This window comes from Monodon monoceros, unplaced genomic scaffold (assembly GCF_005190385.1).
Source record: "Monodon monoceros isolate NGI ecotype Baffin Bay Population unplaced genomic scaffold, NGI_Narwhal_1 Super_Scaffold_2, whole genome shotgun sequence".
Taxonomy (NCBI): Eukaryota; Metazoa; Chordata; class Mammalia; order Artiodactyla; family Monodontidae; genus Monodon; species Monodon monoceros.
In genome coordinates this window covers 14,594,976-14,617,465 of record NW_021703776.1, presented here as the reverse complement: position 1 = coordinate 14,617,465, position 22,490 = coordinate 14,594,976, and the positions used below count along the sequence as shown (strand labels likewise).

General features: G+C 41.1%; 2 protein-coding genes across 3 annotated transcripts in view; one reads left to right on the top strand and one right to left on the bottom strand.

The window, feature by feature from the left end:
• Positions 1-14,352, top strand: part of NME8 (NME/NM23 family member 8) — a 37,658-nt gene extending 23,306 nt beyond the window's left edge. Inside the window, exons 11-15 of the mRNA XM_029234146.1 lie at positions 6,757-6,901; positions 7,578-7,685; positions 11,004-11,155; positions 11,701-11,845; positions 12,602-14,352. Of these exons, the coding sequence (XP_029089979.1) occupies positions 6,757-6,901; positions 7,578-7,685; positions 11,004-11,155; positions 11,701-11,845; positions 12,602-12,839 (788 nt within the window). The 3' untranslated portion in view covers positions 12,840-14,352. The remainder of the gene's footprint in view (positions 1-6,756; positions 6,902-7,577; positions 7,686-11,003; positions 11,156-11,700; positions 11,846-12,601) is intronic.
• The window catches only part of PNPLA8 (patatin like phospholipase domain containing 8), a 134,960-nt gene extending 114,368 nt beyond the window's left edge, over positions 1-20,592 (bottom strand). The window contains exon 1 of one of the 2 annotated variants that reach the window (XM_029234141.1): positions 20,248-20,592. The gene's annotated coding sequence lies outside the window, so the exon portion shown is untranslated. The remainder of the gene's footprint in view (positions 1-20,247) is intronic. The other variant, XM_029234142.1, reaches the window with a different exon arrangement.
• Positions 20,593-22,490: the final 1,898 nt, after the last annotated feature.

The following is a 22,490-nucleotide window of genomic DNA, read 5'->3' as shown; positions in this document are numbered from 1 at the left end:
TGTTTTCTACAAGAGACGGTGTAGAATTGATGTTACATCTTTCTTAAATATTTACTGGAATTTACCAGTGAAGCTATCTGGGCCTAGAGTTCTCTTCTTTGGATATTTCTGTTTGCCTTTTAAACCTTGAACAATATGTACATATTTTTTTGAACGAATAGACTTTATATATTTTAGAGTAGCTGTTGATTTACAGAAAAATTAAGAAAGGTAGTACAGTGTTCCCATATGCCTGCCCCTGCAACAGTTTCTTCTACTAGTATCTTATTATGATACATTTTTATAACTAATGAACAAATAACAATATATTGTTATTAACTAAAGTTCATAGTTGACATTAAGGTTTGCTCTTTGTTTTGTACATTCTATGGGTTTTGACAAAATCATGTCATGTATCCCTTTTACAGTATCATACATGGTAGAGTCACTGGCTAAAAGTCCCTCGTGCTTCTCCTGTTCATCCTTCCATTCCTCCCTCCCAACCCCCGGCACTCTCTGATCTTTCTTCTGTCTCTAGAATTTTGCGTGTTCCTGAATGTCACACACTTGGAATCACACAGTGATGAATTTCTTTCACTTAACAATATACACTTAAGTTCCTTTGTGTCTTTTTTGTGGCTCATTTCTTTTTATAGCTGAATAACATTACATTGTATGAATATACCAAAGTTTGTCTAGTTACCTATTAGAGGACATCTTAGTTACTTCCAGTTTTTGGCTATTATAAATAAAGCTGCTATAGGCAGCTTTATAATGAACATGTAACATTGGTGATATCTCTGATGTATTGGGCCACTAGGGTTTTAGGTTTAATTTTCTACACAGCATAATCTTTATCCCAACTAGTACAATGACCTGCTGCAAAATACATCTAAGTAATTGGTAATAACAGCTGAGTATGGAAAGTGCTATGATAAGAGATGCCTCACTGGGTATCAAATAGGTGGGACACACAGCCCATATCTGAGTGGAAGGATAAGTATGGCTTAGCCAAGCAGAGACGGTTACATGAAACTTCTTGGAGGAAGCATTGTTTACGCAGAGACTAAAGAAGTCAAGTTTGAATTAGCCAGGAAAAGGGGAACCTTGAGTAGTTTCAGTGGAGTGCTTGCAGCAAAAGTCAGTCTCAAAATTGGGGTGGGAGATTATACACAATGAAACCAGAACAAGCCAGAATTAAAGAAGTAATATTTAGGGCTTCCCTGGTGGCGCAGTGGTTGAGAGTCTGCCTGCCAATGCAGGGGACACAGGTTCGAGCCCTGGTCTGGGAAGATCCCACATGCCACGGAGCAACAAAGCCCATGAGCCACAACTACTGAGCCTGCGTGTCTGGAGCCTGTGAGCCACAACTACTGAGCCCACGTGCCACAACTACTGAAGCCTGCACGCCTAGAGCCCGTACTCCGCAACAAGAGAGGCCGCGACAGTGAGAGGCCCGCGCACCGCGATGAAGAGTGGCCCCCACTCGCTGCAACTAGAGAAAGCCCGCTCACAGAAATGAAGACCCAACACAGCCAAAAGTAAATAAATAATTAATTTTTAAAAAAAGAATCAGATTTATATTCTTTAAAAAAGAAGTAATATTTGACAGATTTTTAACTGTTATTTTATTTTGAGGTTGGAAAACTCTGATCGTAGATAAAGCCTCACGGGAAGGAACCAACCAGCAGAGAAGGAACAGCTGAAGATACAAGAAAAAGAGAGAAGATTAGGACAGGCCAAGGTCACTGAGAGTTGGGAGGAAATAATTTCTGTAGCAGATGCATAGGACTGGGCTTAGAAGAGATTTCTCTGCCATATAGCATGAGGGAAAGAGGGCTGGATAGACACAGATCCAGTTGATGCGCTGGTGGCAGAAAGTTGAGGGGTGTGTCTTCTACCTGGTTCCTCTGTAAATAAGAAGCAGTGTCGTTGGCAGAGAGGAGGGGAGGCAACCCTGTTGTGTACACGATCCATCAAAGGCCAGCCCTTGGGACTTTCCTGGTGGTCCAGTGGTTAGAACTCTGCGCTTCCACTGCAGGGGGCTGGGGTTTGATCCCTGGTCAGGGAACTAAGATCCCGCAAGCCGTGCAGCGTGGCAAAAAAAAAAAAAAAAAACACGCCAGCCCTTTTCTTGGTCCAGGTGTGCCATTTCTACCCATTTTCCCAAGGACTTCACATCTGCAAATGCCCCTTCTTTTCTTGCAACATCACTTCCTCCCTTGCTACTGAGCTTTCCCTATTAGCACAGAAACATGCTCCAACATAATAATAAACATAATAGTCAAATAAAAACAAAACCAGAAAAACTTCATTGGATCCCACACCCCCTCAGCTGATACCCCGTCTCTCTGCTCCTCGGCAATGGGCAACTTCTCAGGGACTTGTCTGGCTCAGCGAATCGTCTTCTTGACCCTCACCCACTCCTGACCCCCCTCCAACTGAGCTTCTGGCCAGAGCTATCCTAGTCAAGTTCACCAACGACTTCCAAATTGCCAGATCCAACTTTCAAATGGCCTGTCCTCTGTTCAACAGCTCTTGGTAGTATTTAGCAGTTTCTGCTTTCATACTGGTCACCTTTCATATTGGTTTGGATTGCCACTGAAATCCTGACTCCTGTTCCTGGGAAATGAATATAATTGTTTTCAATTTTTCTAAGCTAATCAAATCCACCTTCAACCAAGTTGCAAAGATCTCACCTTCTACTCTTAATAATTTGTTGAAATAATTTTTCCCAAGCAAACACAATTTTCTCCTATGAAGAATTTTGGTGGTAGCTGTTAGTATAATAACATATTACTACTGTGATGTGCAAACCGTACTGATACTTGAGGATGGCATAAAGGTGTTATTTAAAAAGGGGGAAAACAAAATTTGAAGTTGGTTATTCTATATCACTCTCCCACTGGTCCACTGCTTGACTTTAACCTCAGTTTCTGATCATTTCAGGTTGCTACGTTTGCCATTTGGTAGTTACGTGGTAACTCATCACTCTTCTTTTTCAGTAAATGTTGACGATTACTGACAATTATTCTGGGTCACTTCAAGAAATTCTAAAACAAAGTCTATGTGGATTATTTAACTTGAAGAAAATTGACATCTTCACCATATTCTCATTTATTTTCAAGAAATATAGTGTACCTCTATTCCTGTTACATCTTTTATTCATATATAAGTTTTCTTTATTATAGCCCTTGTTATCTTATTTTTCTGTTAAATATGGTAATATATGTAATGTTCTTTGCTCCAAAGTATTCACTCAATAAAAGGTCAGCTGTTCATAGCTGTTGTTGCTGTTTTAGTGCTATTTCTTTTCAGGATTATTCCTAGTTTTTTTCCCCATAGTGAATGACATCATTTTCCCCCTAAATTTATTTTCTGTTTAAGAAATACAGTGGCTTCTGTATATTTTTACTTACTGAATTATGTTTTTTAATACTATTTACCTTTTAAAAATAGACTCTTGAATTTTCCAAACAGCTTATATGCAAACGTAATTGTTACCCATTTCGTTCAATTTTGTTATCCTACTTTATCTGCTTGTAGGATTATTATAAAGATCAAGTTGGCTAATATGTAAAATCATTTTAAAAACTGTATTAGAGTCTACCAAAATAATTATTTTATGATAAAGTATCAACGTATTTGAATAATTGGATAATTATCTATCAATCATTATGTAGGACAATGACCATATGACACTTTGAATAAAGTAGCGTATTATAGCATTAAAAAAAAAAGTCTACAAATAACAAATGCTGGAGAGGGTGTGGAGAAAAGGGAACCCTCCTACACTGTTGGTGGGAATATAAGTTGGTGCAGCCACTGTGGAAAACAGGATGGAGGTTCCTCAGAAAACTAAAAATAGAATTACCATATGATCCAGCAATCCCATTCCTGGGCATATATCCAGACAAAACTATAATTCAAAAAGACACATGCACCCCAGTGTTCATTTCAGCACTGTTTACAATAGCCAAAACATGAAAACATCCTAAATGTCCATCAACAGATGAATGGATAAAGAAGATGGGGTACATATATAAAATGGGATACTACTCAGCCATAAAAAGAACGAAAGAACGCTGTTTGCAAGCAACATGGATGCACCTAGAGATTCTCACACTAAGTAAGTCAGAAAGAGAAAGACAAATAGCATATGATATCACTTATATGTGGAATCTAAAATATGACACAAATGAACCTATCTATGAAACAGAAACAGTATCATGGACATAGAGAACAGACTGGTGGTTGCCAAGGGGGAGGGAAGGATTGGGAGGTTGGGATTAGCAGATGCAAACTATTATATATAGAATGGATAAACAACAAGGTCCTACTGTATAGCACAGGGAACTATATTCATTATCCTATTATAATCCATAATAGAAAACAATATTAAAAAATGAATGTATATATGTATAACTGAATCACTTTGCTGTATAGCAGAAAGTAACACAACAGTTTAAATCAACTATACTTCAATAAAAAATATTGATAAAAAAGAAAAAAATATTTTTTGTTATCTTTATGGATTGCTTAGTACTTCCAGAAAAATGTTAGATAATTAAAGGCCATTAGGGTAACATCTTGCCTTTGTTTTACCCTGATATTAATGCCTCCAGTGTTTTCAATTATGATGTTGGCTTTAGAGTTTAGGCAAAAATCTCTATATTCCAAAATCTTTCTATCTGCCACATGATACAAAACGATTTTGAATGTAATCCAATGCTTTTTCGTTATTTACTGAGATGAACATGAAATATTTTTTCTCCTTTGACCTGCTGACCTATTGATACGATTATAACAGATTTTCAAATGTTCATCCTCCCCTGGGTTCTGTGAATAAACTTTCGTAGCTCATGTGTATACCATGCTATTGGAGTTGGTTTGATAATATTTATTTTAGTTAAAATATTGTTCTTTAATCTTTCCCAGGTATTGTGTCAGGATTATTCTAACTTTTCTTTATGTTAAGCACACTGGGAGAGTTTTAAGTGTCAGATGAACTGTACATAACTTAAAATTTATTAATTAAGCTACCTAAGCTGATCCGTCATTTGGGGGGACAAGTAGGCTTTTAGACAAGTTTTAAAATTTCTTCCATTGTTACCTATCTTCCAGTTTTTAAAACTTCTTGGATCACCGAATGGCAATTTATACTTCCTTTGAAATTCATTTCTTTACCTTCAAATGTACTAGCCTAGGACACCCACCAAAAACTGTTTTAATACCATGGTGGGTAATTGTACCTATTTCCCATTCATAATGTGCTCTATTTGTCTGTTCTTAGTTTTTGCTGGATTTATTAGAAGCTCATTTTCTTAAAAAAAAAAAAAAAAGCATTACAATTTTTTTCAAAAAACAATGCAAAAGGATTTCTTACATAATTTCTTTTGTTTTATCTATAATAATTCATTTGCATTCATTCTGATGCCTTGGATGTCTATTCTTGTTCCCTTTTTAACTTCTGGATTTGAATTTCCCTCCATTTATTATAATTCCTTATTGCTCAGTAATTAAGACTTTCCTGCTTTTAGCTTGGACTCATAATTTTTAGTATTCAGTGTTTGGAATTTGGAAATGGGTTGGCCTTAATCTGAGACTCTTTCTATTAGGAGAGGACCTTAATTCATACAGTTTTATAATTACAACTGTGTTTATTTCTGTTTTCTATGCTTCCTTGCTGTAATCTTTGGTTTATGTATTTTGCTATAAGGACTAAGCATCTCTTGCAATTACTTTTTCCAGTATTTTGGGAGATGACTATCTTTTTAATCAGTTATACTTATGTTGTTTTTACACGTTTGAAGTATGTTTAAACTCATATTTGATTATCCTGCAAAATCAAGAGTAAATCTGTTCCAAGTTTAGCACAGTTTTATTCCTCCCCCCATTCTCAGCCCCACCCCACTTCCAATTTCTTCTATTATCTTAGCTTTTGTTAATGTTCTTTGAAGTTTTAGTACACAGATGGTGGTTGTTAAGTTACTTTTACATGACGTGTCTTTTGATGGTATTTTGCAATTTATATTTTGTTTATAATCAGGTAGGTATACAGCAGACGTACATAAAATTTTTCTTATATAAACGAGTTTTCATGCTTCCCACAGTCCTTAGGTCCATTAATTTCACACTTTTTAATCACTTAATTATATTTCATCTCTCAGTTATCTAGAGCTTATATTTAAGCACATTAAAAAAAGATATGGGGCTTCCCTGGTGGCGCAGTGGTTGAGAGTCCGCCTGCCGATGCAGGGGACACGGGTTCGTGCCCCGGTCCGGGAAGATCCCACGTGCCGCGGAGCGGCTGGGCCCGTGAGCCATGGCCGCTGAGCCTGCGCGTCCGGAGCCTGTGCTCCGCAACGGGAGAGGCCACAACAGTGAGAGGCCCGCGAACCGCAAAAAAAAAAAAAAAAAAAAAAGATATGTACTTAATTATTTTGTTTTCTGAGCCCTAGCACATCTGAGAATGTCATTATATTAACTTTATGTGTGAAATAAAACTTATCTGACTACACAATTTTTTTTTTTTTTTATAAATCCCCCATCCCCAAACCTATAGATTTTGGTCCACTGAAAAATTGGAACTGGCATCATAAATTTGATATGTTAAGAATATTATTCACCCTAAATTAAAATCTAATAAGCTATTTTTATAAACTTAAATTTCATATGAGAATGAAATGCATTCTATGTCCTCATGATAATACAGTCTGTATTGTGTGTATAACCGATAATCTAGCACTTTAAAGCTTATTATGACTTTTTATTTAGAGGATGTTTTGAATATTATTCAAGATGAAGGCTTTAAAATACTGATGCAGAGACAAATAGTGTTATCAGAAGAAGAAGCAAAAACACTGTGCATGGAATATGAAAATAAAGATTATTTTGGAAATCTTATAGAAAATATGACCAGGTAAAACAGATTGCAGGTTGAGAAAGCACAGTCTGATTTATGTTTGAATCATTTAAACCTCTTAACCCTGCTTTCTGTACAAGCTGCCCAATCTCTCAATTCTGTAAAGATGTGCTGAGTCTACTTCTTTGCCAATCTCCCTCCCATTTTGATTCCCTGCTCAACTGTGTGTCTTCTCTGGTCCTCCTGGGATGTTATTAGAGTAAAGCAAGGTTCTGGGTGAAGCCCGTGGAGTCCAGTTGAGTTGAATGCCGGAAGCCAGAGTGTGCAGCATCATGAAGTCCAAGTAAGAGAGCTGTGACTGACTCTCAAGGACTTTGGTAATCCTAAAGATCACTAGTCCTAGGAGACGAATGGGATGCTAGAAATCTGTCAGGTTTCTAGAAGAGTAAATGAAACAGCAGCCGGGGCAGAAAGCCAGCAAGGGTATATAAATCAGCAGGAGCATGGGGACGATATAGGGACCACCCTATCAGAACCAAGCCCCTTCTCTTCCCTTCCTTTCTCCGCTTCCATTCTTTTATGAATATGCCCTCGAGAGTTCACCAACAGAATTTCATACTCTTGATAAAAAGGGTTATTTTACTTTTTTCGTCTAACAAACACACTTGTATTATCTACCTATAATTAGCTACAAGCTATCCTTTCATTAACTTTGCTTCTTCTTTTCTAACAGCGGTCCATCTCTAGTCCTTGTTTTAGTAAGAGAAAATGGTTTAGGACACTGGAAACAGTTAATTGGACCAAGCACTGTGGAAGAAGCCAAAGAATACCTTCCAGACAGGTATGATTCGCGTCATGGGTCTCAAACTTTTTTCATGGGAGCCATGGTGATTTTTGGGGGGATATGGGGGTATAGGAACCAGAGCTCTAGTCCAAGGTTCTCTTCTGAGGCTTTGCAAGAGAAGGTTGTGGGCTGCTTGGTTTGAGACTGGTAGGTGGTAGCTACCCAGCCAAAAGGCCATATCTTGGCAGAAATATCTGCCCCATGCACTATTTAGGAGAAGTTCTTTTGAGAAGTGTGTGATAGTTGCTTCAGATTCTTTAATTGATCATAACCGTTTCAAGACAAAAAGGGAACCTTCTTGCACTTGTTGGTGGGAATGTAAATTGACACAACCACTATGGAGAACAGTATGGAGGTTCCTTAAAAAACTAAAAACAGAACTACCATACGACCCAGCAATCCCACTACTGGGCATATACCCTGAGAAAACCATAATTCAAAAAGACACATGCACCCCAATGTTCATTGCAGCACTAGTTACAACAGCCAGGACATGGAGGCAACCTAAGTGTCCAACGACAGATGAATGGATAAAGAAGATGTGGCACATATATACAATGGAATATTACTCAGCCATAAAAAGAAACGAAATTGAGCTATTTGTAGTGAGGTGGATGGACCTAGAGTCTGCCATACAGAGTGAAGTAAGTCAGAAAGAGAAAAACAAATACCGTACGCTAACACATATATATGGAATCTAAGGGGAAAAAATGGTTCTGAAGAACCTAGGGGCAAGACAGGAATAAAGACGCAGACGTAGAGAATGGACTTGAGGACACGGGGTGGGGGAAGGGTAAGGTGGAACGAAGTGAGAGAGTGGCACTGACATATATACACTACCGAATGTAAAATAGATAGCTAGTGGGAAGCAGCCGCATAGCACAGGGAGATCAGCTCAGAGCTTTGTGACCACCTAGAGGGGTGGGATAGGGAGGGTGGGAGGGAGGGGATATGGGGATATATGTATACATATAGCTGATTCACTTTGTTATACAGCAGAAACTAACCCAACAATGTAAAGCAATTATACTCCAATAAAGATGTTAAAAAAAAAAGAGTTTCAAGACGACGATTAACAATATGTAGCCTACAATTTGGTAGGAACATTTACTAAGTTAATGTACTGATGAATCTTAGAACTTTGTAATCAGTTCAACCCTGGCATGTTAGCTGTTACCTAGGCAGCATTTTAAAAATATTTTTTGATCTTAGCTGTTGGGCTTGGTCTCAGCTAGAGGAGGGAGACAGTATCTCATGCATTTCCATTCTTGGCATGTAGCTGATGGAAACAAACTGAATTGTAATTCGCTTGAATTCTTTGTGCTGATTTCAGAGTAGGACTGAAGTCAGGGGAAGAAGAGCCCTCCTTTAAGTGAGCAGGAATAAAGATGCTTTATCAGGCACAGCAAACTTGCATACTCACCGCCACAATAAATAACGGGACTAATGAAACATCACGTATATAAAAGTTGCAATGTTTTCTTTTGGGTGGGAGATCATGAATTGGACTTGTCCTGAATGGATATATTTCACCCCTCCTTTTAGCCCTACTCACTTACGTCTTTGCTCCTGTGCCAGACAATTACTGTAAAGGATAATATGTGTTGGACACTCTTTATGTGGAATGAGCAGGGTGCCACAGAACCTCTTAAATGAAATGTAGCAGAGAATGCGATACATGGCATCAGAGAGAGGAATTCCTATCAATACCTGGCCTATGCATGTAGGCACACTCTTCTAGAAATTGTGGTTCCAAGTGTGGAGGCTACGTACCAGCATAGAGACATTTTCTCCAGGTGAAGGAACTCAGTAATTGCCCCTCTCCTCCCCACTATTATAGTGAGAGCTCCCATCCTAAGCCCTTACGATCCCTAATGTTGCCACAAGTTCACAATTACTCTTAACCATTATTGTTGATCGGTCCCCCTTTTCCAGGCTGCTTTAGAAATAACTCCTTCAGCAGAGCTCTGCCCTTTCCTGCCCTTGGGCGTCATAATCTACACTCCTCATTGCTTAATCTGAAATACAGTCACTTGCATGCAAGAGAAACACAGCAACCCTTCTCTCCCATCCTTACATACACACACACACACACAGACACACACACACACTTACTTTTTCCAATAACCACGTCTAACAGCCTAACAGAGGGGCTGCTTGTAGTTCTCTGCATTGAATGGAGTCAGTGCTGATGATGGGTTAGGCTGTTTTTATCATTCATTGTGCAAATCCCCCATCCCTGGCAATCACAGGCTCCAAGCGTCTTAGTCTGCTAATATCTTCAAACCAGAGGTGTGAGAACAGCCAAGGGCTGAGTGGGAGGGTCAAGTTGGATAACGAAAAAAGGAAATCTGAAATGGTCACTGAAACCGGAGAGGCAAGAAGAGGGTCTTTAAGTTGAGGACAGAAAGCCAAGTTTCCAGTGATGTCAGCCTATTAACAAGAATGGAGGTTATTCACTGTGGCTGGATTTTGTGGGTCGCTTGCTTAGGACTGTGTGTAAAGGGCAGAAAATGTAATGAGCAATAAGTATCTCCTCTACTGAAATATAAATAGATGGAGAGACAGAAAGAAAAAGGGGCAACTGAAAAACACTGAGGAACGATAACTGATTTTAGAGGTATGTATTCATCTATCATACAGAAACGGAACCAGAATAAACTGTCTACCCCAACATGGATTGCCCATTACCATCAATGTCACTCCTGCCTCTCTCCACAAAGTCATCCTGTACTCCCCTCTTTTATTGCTTTTGCTCACCGGGAGGGTTCCACTGCAGTGTCTCCTGGATTCGATATTTATAATTTGGTATCTTTGGTATAGGGTCAAATGCCATCTCTAGTGCTTGATATTATTTAGTGATGAAAGAAGGGGAAGGAATATTTATTGACAGCTTAATATGTACCATATATTTCAAATACATCATCTGACTACATCCTCAAGACCTCCTTCCAAAACAGGGTTTATTATCATATTTATGTTTGAGACAACTGAAGCACAGAGAAGGGAACTAATTGCCGAGTATCACACAGCTAACAAGTGATGCCACCAGGGTTCTATAGTCTGTGCTTTCTCACTGCACCAGGGCGTTCATTCCATCTTTCACAGCTGTCAGTCTCCATTATGATGATTACTGAAATGTTCATGTCCTTTCTTCCTAAGGACTGTTCCTCCCTGGAAGGAAGTAGCATGCCCCAAGCCACTCTGCAGTTACTTCCGCTTGCACAATGCAAATATGAATAGTTTTACATTGTGTTATGTTGTGTTATATTATATGTCATGTTATAAGCTTTTGACTTGACTTCTTTTTCAAAGTTTATGCGCACAATTTGCAATGGAGAGTTTGCCTATCAACCAGTTGTGTGGAAGTGATTCATTAGAAGCTGCCGAAAGGGACATACAATATTTCTTTCCTCCTGAACACACTGCAGCACTAATTAAACCTCATGTCACACAACAGCAAAGAGGTAAATATATAAAAATAGAGCCGATGTATACATTTGTCTTCAAATTTTGTGAAATTTTGCAAACTACAGTAAAGTTGAAAGAATAAAGCAATGAGCACCTTCATTGTCGTGAGGTAGCGCTCCAAGTTTAGGCTGTTGGTGGAATTTTGACCAGATTGACTTCATTTAATTCCCGTAGTGGTGCCCTGCCGGTTCAGGGAGAAGAGTTCAGAGTGGCTGGCCCTTTCAATCCACATGCAGCAGGAAGTTCCTTGGCATGTGCAGCACAGGGATGAAAACACGCGTTCACTTTTAGCCCAGGAGCAGATTTCCTCCCAGATGGATTCTGGAAAGATGGATCTGAGACTGAACATCCGCGTTAACATACTGAAGTTCTTCCGAACGTCCAACTGGTGCTTTTTCAGTTTAGTTTAGCATAGTTTTGGTTTTTTAAAACCACTGGATTCAAGTAACAGTGTGACCTTCCTTAGTTATTCCAATCCACTTGAATACGGAGCAAAAATAGAGGCAGTCTGCCAAGGCTACCAAATATCTGTTTTCCCTAGAGGATATCCTGACGCTTATCAAAGAGGCTGGATTTGATATAACACAGATGAAGGAGAGGCTCCTAACTGAAGAGGAAGCGGACAAAGTTTATTTTAAAATAAAAGGAAAAGACTTTTATAAAGATGTATTGGAAGTTTTATCGGAGTAAGTTTCTGATATATAGGTCTTTACATTATAAAAGTGGTAACTGTTCATTGTAGAAACTTTGAAAAATACAAAAATTCATTAAAATATTGCATTTTAAATACAATTCATGAAAAGACACCCTGGTAGTATTTGGAGTTTTTTTTTTTTTTTTTGTCTAATTCCTTCTTTCCTTCTCTGTTTTCCTCTCTCTCCTTCCTTCCTTTCTCTGTTTTTTTAGGTTTTCACATTAGATATAGAGGCTATCTGATTTGAAACCCCTGCTTTGGCAACATATTTAATCTTTGCCTTAGTTTCCTTATCCATAAAATGGGGATGATAATAGTACCTACCTCACAGGTACGAATGTGAGGGCTAAGTACTTCATATACTGAAAGTAAGTTACATTGAAAGTAATTGGAATAGTGCCTGGCATGTATCCCTACAATTAAACTACAACACTCTTGTAGCACAAAACGCTGTTGCAAGGGAATTCTCAGGCGGTCCAGTGGTTAGGACTCCCAGCTTCCAGTGCAGGGGGCACAGGTTCGATCCCTGGTTGGGGAACTAAGATCCTGTAAAACGCACGGTGCAGCCAAAAAAAAAAAAAATTAATAAAAAAACAAAGAAGAAAAAGAAAGCACAAAATCACACTGACAAGGACAAAGAATAAAGATGAGCTCTCTGGATGAAGCTGTGGCATTCTGTCTTTAGCTGTGTATGCAGTCTCTACAGTTGTCAATAGCCCAAGTCTTCTGAAAGCATTGTTGTTTGCAGGGGTCCATCTTTGGTCATGATCCTGACCAAGTGGAACGCTATTTCAGACTGGAGACGATTGATGGGTCCCACAGACCCAGAGGAAGCAAGACTTCTGTCCCCAGACTCTATCCGAGCCCAGTTTGGAAGAAGTATTTTGAAAAATGCTGTCCATGGAGCTTCTGATATGCAGGAGGCAGTGGAGACTATTAATAGAGTGTTTGAAGACTTTGTTGCTGAGAACCCTGAGAAAAACTAAAGTACAGTACCTCTTTAATTATTACTCTATCCTCTTTTCTTGTTACAGTGGCTGGGCCTAAGACAAGGCTGTTGTGGAAAAACCAGACCTTTTCCCATGTCCCTGTATTAAACCTCACCTGTCAGACACACTCTGCGGTTCCATAGCAGCCTGGGAGCCTCAAAGCCAAGCCTTGTAGATGCCAGGGACCTGGGAGACAGTGGGGCAAGAGAGACACCCGTGGGTTTGCAAGCCTTGGTCTTGAGCTGCCCGTGCCATCTGCCATGACTCAGGCTCACCAGTCTCTCTCCTTGATCTCCCTCCACTCCTTCACTCTGAATGGCCAAAGTCTCATTCAGCAGCCTCAACTCTATTCTCTACGTATCTGGAAACTTGGAGCCTATTAACTACCGCTGGGTGCTATATGATAAGGGAATAGAATAGAATATTAGAAAGTGTAGAGTAAAAGGCAATCATTTCTATTCCTTGACAAAGAGGTGCTTACTGGGGAGAGGTAGCAACATAATATGTATGTGGATTGAGTCTGCTCAGTTGTTGATGGAAAACTTAAAAACTTTTCTATTCTGGGCAATGTGGGAGACAGAGTGTAAGACAGATGATTTTTCCCATCAAACCTGCTTTCCTTCTTTATTTTCAAAGAGCAGGCTCACGAATGTACACCTGTATGGCGCTGGCTGCTGACATGAACATGAGTCTACAGCTTCTTCACGTGTGGAGTGGAGTGCCCACCTGGATGAGTCAAATGGAGACTCAGCCTCCAGAGCATAATAAGGAAGCAAAGTGAAGGGGAGCGAGCCCTCCACACCCAGCAGGTTCCTCAGGGACAGACGAGCAAGCACACTGTTTCCTGATATTACCATTTAGGCTACGATTTCTCCAGGTATAAGAAGACTGCATCAAAATATTAGATGCATAAAATAAATTCTGGCATAGTGCAGCTCATTCCATTAGTCTGACTCAATTATAAACCAAAGCATGATGGCACAACCCTTGAACATTTATGTTGGGAAAATATGTATTGTATGTCTGCTTGAACTGTGGGTTCTTGGTTAATACATCGTCATGAAGGCTGTTACCTTCAGGGAAATGCAAATATAATGGGGAGACAAAACTCACAGAAACAATACCTAATTATAACTAACATCAGACAGTACATTATTAAGCGTGTCAATGATGAATGACTGGGGGTGGTGGTGAGTAGAACTACATTCTGTTTATAGCACCTGTTAGAAATATGGTGTAGATCTAACATCGACATATCCCTCCCTTTTGTGATGAGGGGAACATTATGAATAATACCGGGGATTTTGAATTAGTGTATATTTCAGGGCTGAATTGATGGGTGTATGTCTGATGGGTAGGAGCTGGAGAAGGTAAGGGATGAAACAGATCTTGAAAAATGGGTAGGATTTTCAAAATCAGACACAGACGTAGAGAACAAATGTATGGATACCAAGGGGGAAGGTGGGGGGAGGAATTGGGAGATTGGGATTGACACATATACACTATTGATACTATATATAAAACTAATGACAACATGCTGTATAGCATGGGGAACTCTACTTAATGCACTGTGGTGACCTAAATGGGAAGGAAATCCAAAAAAAGAGGGGATATATGTATAGTTGATTCATTTTGCTGCACAGCAGAAACTAACATAACATTGTAAAGTGACTATACTCCAATAAAAATTAATTAAAAAAAAATTCAATTTACTACAGCATCAAAAGAGTCAAATACTTAGGAGTAAACTTAATCCGTGTACGAGTGCAAGACTTTTACACTGAAACTTATAAAACAATGATGAAAGAAACTAAAGAAGACACAAATAAGTAGAAAGACATCCTGTGTTCATGGACTGGAAAACTTAATACTGTTAAGATGACAATGCTACCCAAATTAATATAAAGATTCAACGCAATCTCTATAAAAATCCCAACAGTATTTTTTGCAGAAATGGAAAAACCCATACTAAAATTCATTATCAAATTTCAAGGGACTCAGAATAGCTAAAATAATCTTGAAAAAGAACAAAGTTGGAGTACTCTCACTTCTTGATTTCAAAACGTATTACAAAGTGACACTGGTCAAAACAGTGTGGTAGTGGCATAAGGAAAGACACATAAACAAAAGGAATAGAACTGAGAACCTATAAATAAACTTTTACATCCATGGTCAGTTGGTGTTTGACAAAGGTGCCAAGGTCATTCAGTGAGAAGAGAACAGTCTCTTCAGTAAATAGTACTGGGAAAACTAGCTATCCTTTAAAATAATGAACTTGGACCACTGACCTTACACTATATACAAAAAAATAATTCAGAATGGATTAAAGACCTACATTTAAGAGCTAACACTCTTACAAGAAAAAAACAGGGGAAAATCTGCAAGACCTTGGATTAGGCAATAGTTTCTTAAATATGACCCCAAAAGCACAGGCAACAAAGGAAAAAGATAAACTGGTCTTCATAAGAATTAAAACCTTCAGGGAAACAGGTTCCTTTCTTTTGGAGTGAGCTGACCTTGGCAGGGCAGTATGGCCCCTAGGTACCCATGCCCGTGACCCTGCCTCTGCCTACACAGTCCAGACACAGGGGTGGGGATCTGGGCTCCTTGGGTGCTGAGAGTTGCATGGTGTGGGCAGTGCAGTTTGCAACCCGGTACCTGGCCGCACGCATCCATGCCCTCTAGGCCTGTGTGGCCAGGTCCTACCCCTCCCCACCAAGGCAACTGCCTGGACAAGCAGGTCCTCACACTGTGCCCCTGATGGGGAGGCTGCAGAGGTTGTTCGAGCCAGACCCCATATGGCCCTCCTGCCCATGTGGGATGCGGGGCCTCTCTCCAGACCTCTGCTTTTTCATCTGCTCTCTCTGCACTGGGCGCAAGAGGGACCTCTGATGTTTGACATCGTAAGCTGCCATCTCTGCTCTCCCCAGGTTGTTAGGCTGCAGTGGGTCCATCCAACTCCAAGGCTGACGAGACAAAAGTTAATCCTCTGGGATCCCTCTCAGGAAAGCTGGAGCACCGGACACGTGAACGAACTCCTTCCCTCCCCTGGAGTTAGGGGGTCTCTTTCTGGTTGTGTGGCACTCCTAAGGGTGCCTTAAGCCTGAGGTGGGAGGGTCTGCTTTCATGGTCACCTACAGTGCAGGGGCTTTTCACTTTGTTTCTGGATTTCTCACAAGGGAATCTGTCCATGAATATTTGCTGACCTGGTGAGTTTGGGGGGAAGGATGGTCTAGGGCTTCCTACTCTGCCATCTTGCTGACATCACCTCTTGATCATTTCGTATTTATAATATATTACTCACTCCCAAACTCTAGTATTCCAGCACGGTTTGAAAAGCACACCTGTGAATACCCATCTGTATTGGTAACTTATACAAAATCTAATTGCATGTGAATTATCCATAAGTATATTTCTCATTTTTTCCCTTTAGAATACATTTTTTTTCAAACTAGGGTAAATTAATTATTGGGTTTCTTTGGATTATGCAGAGAAATAAAGAGAGTAAAAACCTTCACCTTCCTCACCCCTTCAAATTGAATACCCTTATCTGATGCTTGACACGTAGTATCGGGGCATTCGTTATATGACTGTGTTAAGTGACACACTGTCATTGCCTCAGGAGTGGTCCAGGACTTCAAAAGCATGAAAGCCAAAAACTCTTAATAACCAGCAGATGGCATGATTCACTCAGTTGTCTATGTGTACGTAGCTGTACGAAGATTTTAAAAGCAAGACGTAGGGAAAAGCTATTTCTTTCAGATTGTAGAATTAGCTTTCAGTAGTCAGAAAACTAACAATCAATGTCCAAAGAGATACTCAATTAAACTTTAGTTTGTGTCAGTGCTGGTCCTGAGGGGATTAAATTTGGTGAGTGGGATGCAGCAGCATGAGGCAGGCATTTGGGGGAGCAGGGGTTGGTGGTGTCTGGGAATATCTTCTTGCCCCAGAGGAAGAAAGGTTAGAAAAGACTAGAAAGGTATCAGGGCTCCAGCTCAGTGATGTGATCTTGAATCTTAGCTGGACTTTAGGCAGAACACACATATCCTTGGCCACTGTGGCTGAGGCAGTTGAGGACTGCAAAATTGGTGGGCATGCCTTGAAGCACTGGGCTGAGATTTGTAACCATGAGAAGCGCATGATGGTGGGGATATGGGTCCAAATACACGGACTGGCTCAGAAGGTAGGCAATGGTGTGCCTGTGAGGGAAGGAAGCACCACTATCCCAACAGCCAGAAAGAGCTGGGGATGAGTCTGCTCTTCATGAACTGTACCATACACAACAGTCTCCATCCTTCAGCACTGGCTCAGTCATGCACCTTGACCCTGAAGCCAGAGCTTCTCTGATTGCCCTACTTGGCCCCTCTAGCCCCCTTCCAAGACAGGAGACCTGAAGCATTCTGGATTAGAGCCTAATACTTTCCAGGATCCCCTCCCTGGGTCCTGTTCCCTGTAAGCAGATGCTCTGCAGAAAATGGACAGATTTCCTAAAATATGCTATGCTCTATTTTATGGCCCTCTTCCTGGAGTCTCTTGGCGCCCTTTCTTTTCACTGGAGTTAATCTGCTGCTATTGGGGACTTCCCTGGTGGTGCAGTGGTTAAGAATCTGCCTGCCAATGCAGGGGACACTGGTTCGATCCCTGGTCCGGGGATATCCCACATGCCACAGAGCAACTAAGCCCGTGCGCCACAACTACTGAGCCCGCAAGCTTCACCTACTGAAGCCTGCGCACTCCAGGGCCTGTGCTCCGCAACGAGAAGCCAGCGCAATGCAACGAAGAGTAGCCTCCGCTCGCCGCAACTAGAGAAAGCCTGCGCGCAGCAACGAAGACCCAATGCAGCCAAAAAAAAAAAAATCTGCTGCTACTGATGCTTGCCTGTAATGTCCGAACTTGCTCACCCCTTGGAAGCTACTTTGGATGACCTCCAAAGCCAGTTTTTTTAAATGCTTTTCAGAAAGGAAGAAAGTTTACTAAGCAATGGTTCACGTGATTTTCAGCTGCTGAAATATTTCAATGACAATAAATATCTGAAGCCATTAGATGACTAAAAATGTTAATAAATTTTAAACACCCATCTGTTTGATTCAACAACAGCATCTTAGATATCCCTTGATACCATGATGGAACTTTATTCATAATGCCATTTTTTGCTTTTGCTTTTAGACCTCATCCTATTATTCATGTTATTACAACTTTTTGAGATTTGGGATCAGCACTCTGGTTCTGAGTCTTCCCTCTCATCTAAATTTAATTGCTAATCAAGTATGTTCTTTTTCCCTCTAAAATATATCACTAATGTGATCCAAACTTGCCATTACAAAGTGGTTCTCATCTAGATATTACAGCTACAGGTTTTAGAATTATCTAGTTATAAAACTACTCTCATATAAATATTGCTACTAGATATATTAGACTTATGCATATACTGCCTGAAATTGTAAAGGCAAAATTACACACCACAGAGTTTCTTTCAAAACTTTCCTTTCAAAAAAAGGTTTCCTTACATTCTAGTAGAAAGAGACCTCTCTTAGGTAGAATAGTAAATATTGTTAAGATCTGTAGGATAGGAAGGTAGAGCTGTCCCTGGGGACTAGGGACTCCCTGATGGCTGGCTTGGGTCCAAGTTCCCCAGTAGTCTTGCCAAACCTTCCTTAGACATTGAGGCAGTCTGAAGGGCTTCCTCCCCAGCTTTCTGTCCCTCTTCCCTCTCTGTCATGGTTCTCCCAGCCCTGTTCACCTCCTGCCTCACGCTCTCTCTCACAGGTGTTTCCTCTAATAGGGTCCACATTTCATTTAATTCCATTTTGGTGCCTGCTTCTCTGAGCACCCAGACTAACACACATGTAAGCAATAAAATATTTTCATGTCTGCGTGTCTACCTGGCTTAAATCCATACTATTGATACATTCAATCTCTCTCTCTCTCTCTTTCATAATATGTTTGTAGTATCTTCTAATTATAAAAGCGACACATGTTCATTAGACAAAATACAAGAAAGCATTTATGGATTGTATTCTTTTGTGCCTCATTTTTTTCCCTGATCCTGAGAACTCAATAACAGTGGAAAATTATTTGGGTCATAAAAATCTGTCCTCCCCTGGCATGCCTTGGGAGCCACATTCGAAAGTCCATCCTCACAAGTTATTGACAAAATAAACTAGTCATTCATTCCCCAGCTGCCTGGAGTGTGGAGAATGTTGCCAGCAGAGGGCTCATAGATGAAGAAAGACATCTATTTCCCAGCTAAAATTTATAAAAGTTACGAGAAGGAGAAGATAATTTTAGTAAGGAGCTGGAAAATCAGCACTTTGATACACCTATGGGCCAAGCATTCTGGAGGGTTACTGACAATAGGATCAAGAACTTTCCTTGCTGGGCATACTCCTTGGCCCAGCAATGCCACTTAAACGAACTTATCCCCCAGAACTAATTAAGGATGTGCATAGATATTACCTACCAAGCTGTTTATTCAGTTATTCAGTACATTCAGTTAAGAAACAACCTAAATCCCTAATTGCATGAGGGTCTGTTGAGTAATGCTCACCACGGAATACCTCGTGGCCATTATAATAAATAAGCTGGCCTGGGCTTTATTGACATGAGAGCTACTTCATATAAAGGGCCGACTGACGGTTATGAAACAGTATGTATAATAGGCTCCTATTTTTTTTTTTATTATCATTATATAAAGGCATAGAGGGAGATGGTGGACTGCGAGAGGAGTGACCGTCAGGAAGAGGGGAATTTGGACACAGACACCCGGACGAGCGCCATGTGACCGCTGAGGCACAGATGGGAATTACCCAGCCTGAAGCCGAGGAATGCCCGGCATTGCTAGCAACCAGCAGAAGCCAGGGGGAAAGTATTTGGTAACCAAACTGATGGAATTTGAAAGAACTGGGAGTTTTCTGAAGAAAGTGGCTTCATCAAGAGGACAGGGGTGGTGGAATCGAAATACCGTGGGCTCGCCCCCTCTCACGAGCCACCCGAATCGCAACTAACTGCCGAACAATCATTGATAGCAAAGGCTGGAACCTACCAAAACTGATATTCTACATCCAAAGACACAAAGAAGAAACCCAACGAGATGGCAGGAGGGGCGCACTCGCGATATAATCAAATCCCATACCCCCAGGTGGGCGACCCACAAACTGGAGAACAATATCGCAGAAGCTCTCCCACAGGAGTGAGAGCTCTGAGCCCCATGCCAGGCTGCCCAGCCTGGGGGTCTGGCCTCGGGAGGAGGCGCCCCCAGAGCATTTGGCTTTGAAGGCCAGCGGGGCTTGAGTGCAGGAGCCACGCAGGGCTGGGGGGGACAGAGACTCCTCCACTCGCGGAGGGCGCACACAAGGTTTCACGTGCACCGGGACCCAGGGCAAAGCAAAGCCGGGGCCAGACCTACCTGCGGGTCCTGGAGGGTCTCCGGGGGAGGCGGGGGTCGGCTGTGGTTCACTGTGGGAGCGAGGGCACTGGAGGCGCAGGTCCTGGGGGAATAGTCCTCCGCGCGAGCGCTCCTGGGGGCGGCCATTTTGGTTTGGGTTTGTTTTTTTTTTTGGCCCTGCCGTGCTGCATGTGGGATCTTAGTTCCCTGACCAGGACCCGCACCCCCTGCGTTGGAAGAGCAGAGTCTGAATCACTGGACCACCAGGGAAGTCCCTGGAGGATGCCATAGGGGCACCAAGAGCCGGCCCTGCCCAAAGGCCTGCAGGTTCCAGGGCTGGGGCGCCTCAGGCCAAACAAGCAACAGGGCGGGAACGCAGCCCCACCCATCAGCGGACAGGCTGAGCCCACACCCACCTCTAGGCACGGCCCTGCCCACCAGAGGGCCAAGACCCGCCGGCGGGCAGGCACCGCCCCACCCACCCGGAAGTCTGCGCAAGCCACTTAGGCTAGCAGGCGGCAGACACCAGAAGCGAAGAAGCCACGATCCAGCAGCCTGCGGAATCGAGTCTGAAAACGCAGATCGGAACCTACCCTGGGACCAGCTGGTCCGTGAACCTTGGGCGACAAGAGGGGAATGTACTTGCTGGGACACATAGGACGTCCCCGACAGAGGGCCACTTCTCCAAGGTCAAGAAACGTAACTAACCTTCCACATATATAAAAATATAAATAGAAATTTAGACAAAATGAGAGGAATATGTTCCAAAGGAACAAGATAAAACCCCAGAAGAACAACTAAGTGACGTGGAGATAGGCAATCTACCCGAGAAAGAGTTCAGAGTAACAATCGTAAAGATGATACAAGAGGGAAGAGATATGGGAACATATGTATATATATAACTGATTCATTTTGTTGTAAAGCAGAAACTTAACACACCATTGTAAAGCAATTATACTCCAATAAAGATGTTTAAAAAAAAAAAAGATGATACAAGAACTCGGGAAAAGAATGGACGTACAGAGCGAGTGTTTATATAAATGCAGAGGAAACAGCTGGAAAATTATATACCAAAATACTAACAATGATTATCTCTGCAGAGTGGGATTAGGTAGGATTTTAATTCCATTATTTTTTTATTTTATGTATTTATTGAATGCTTTATAGAAAATACATATTTACTGTATCATTGAAAGACCAACAAAAGTATTTTTAAAAATAAATGCCTCTAGTCCTCAATTATGAAATTTGTTGATGAACATAGTGCAAAATTGTTATTTTTTTCTGATTAAAGTAACCCAACTCTCGAATAATACCTATTTCGGAGATAGTACCACAGCCTTCCTCTCCATATATTTATATTTACCTCTCATATGTATCTAGGTGGAGAAAATATTTTAAGGGAGAAAAATAAATTCGTGGCTCTCACACAAAAGCCACTTCCACACTTGTTATATTACTCTCAGTGTGGGCTGCTGTTCATTTTCAACTTTTTTATAATAAATATCCAAACAGTGGCCTCGATCTTTTATCAATTAATAAAACTAATAAATGTGCCTAATTACGTTTTTGTGTGATATGCAGTATATGATTTCAGTTAAATATTCAAAGGAAACAGTGTTTAAGTTTGTAAAGTCATCTCCAAACTCTTATGTCGTTTTGCACTTGAAAAAAAAAGTTTTACAGAAGCGTTTTTTCTTCATTTCCACTGAGAGTTGTAACTCGCCTCCCCGCGCCCCCCTCCCCAGATTCCTACTATGCTAAGGAGGTAAGCTAGGGTACCAATGCCTTTTCATGGCCTTTCCTAGGTTTCTTTAATTTAGATGCTATGCCAAACACCTGTCTGGCTTTCCTTAAGGGCCAAAGCGGAGTATTTTATTGATACCCCTGTGTGGGTGGATCTATTGGATTCCTTCAATTCTGCTGCCCTGTGTGGGTAGCGATGCAGGTGAAGTTACACTTTCAGGAGGAGATGGGTGCCCTTGCCAGCATCCTCATTAACGCTATTTCTCCATTTTCCCCTGGCTTACCCACACACCTCACTTCTGTGTCCTAATGGCTACAGAGATGAAATTAAAAAATCATGTGTGAATGCAACCTGTAACTTACCCCTTCTCTGAGAAGCAGGGCCAATGGTACATCTAAAGGAGATTTTACTCTTAAGCTTTCAGATTGCTCCTCTACATTCTTGAATGCTGGATGAACAAGTGATTACAGTTGCTTTTTCCAAGTGCAGAGATGGTGTGTGGCAAGGGTGCCATAGC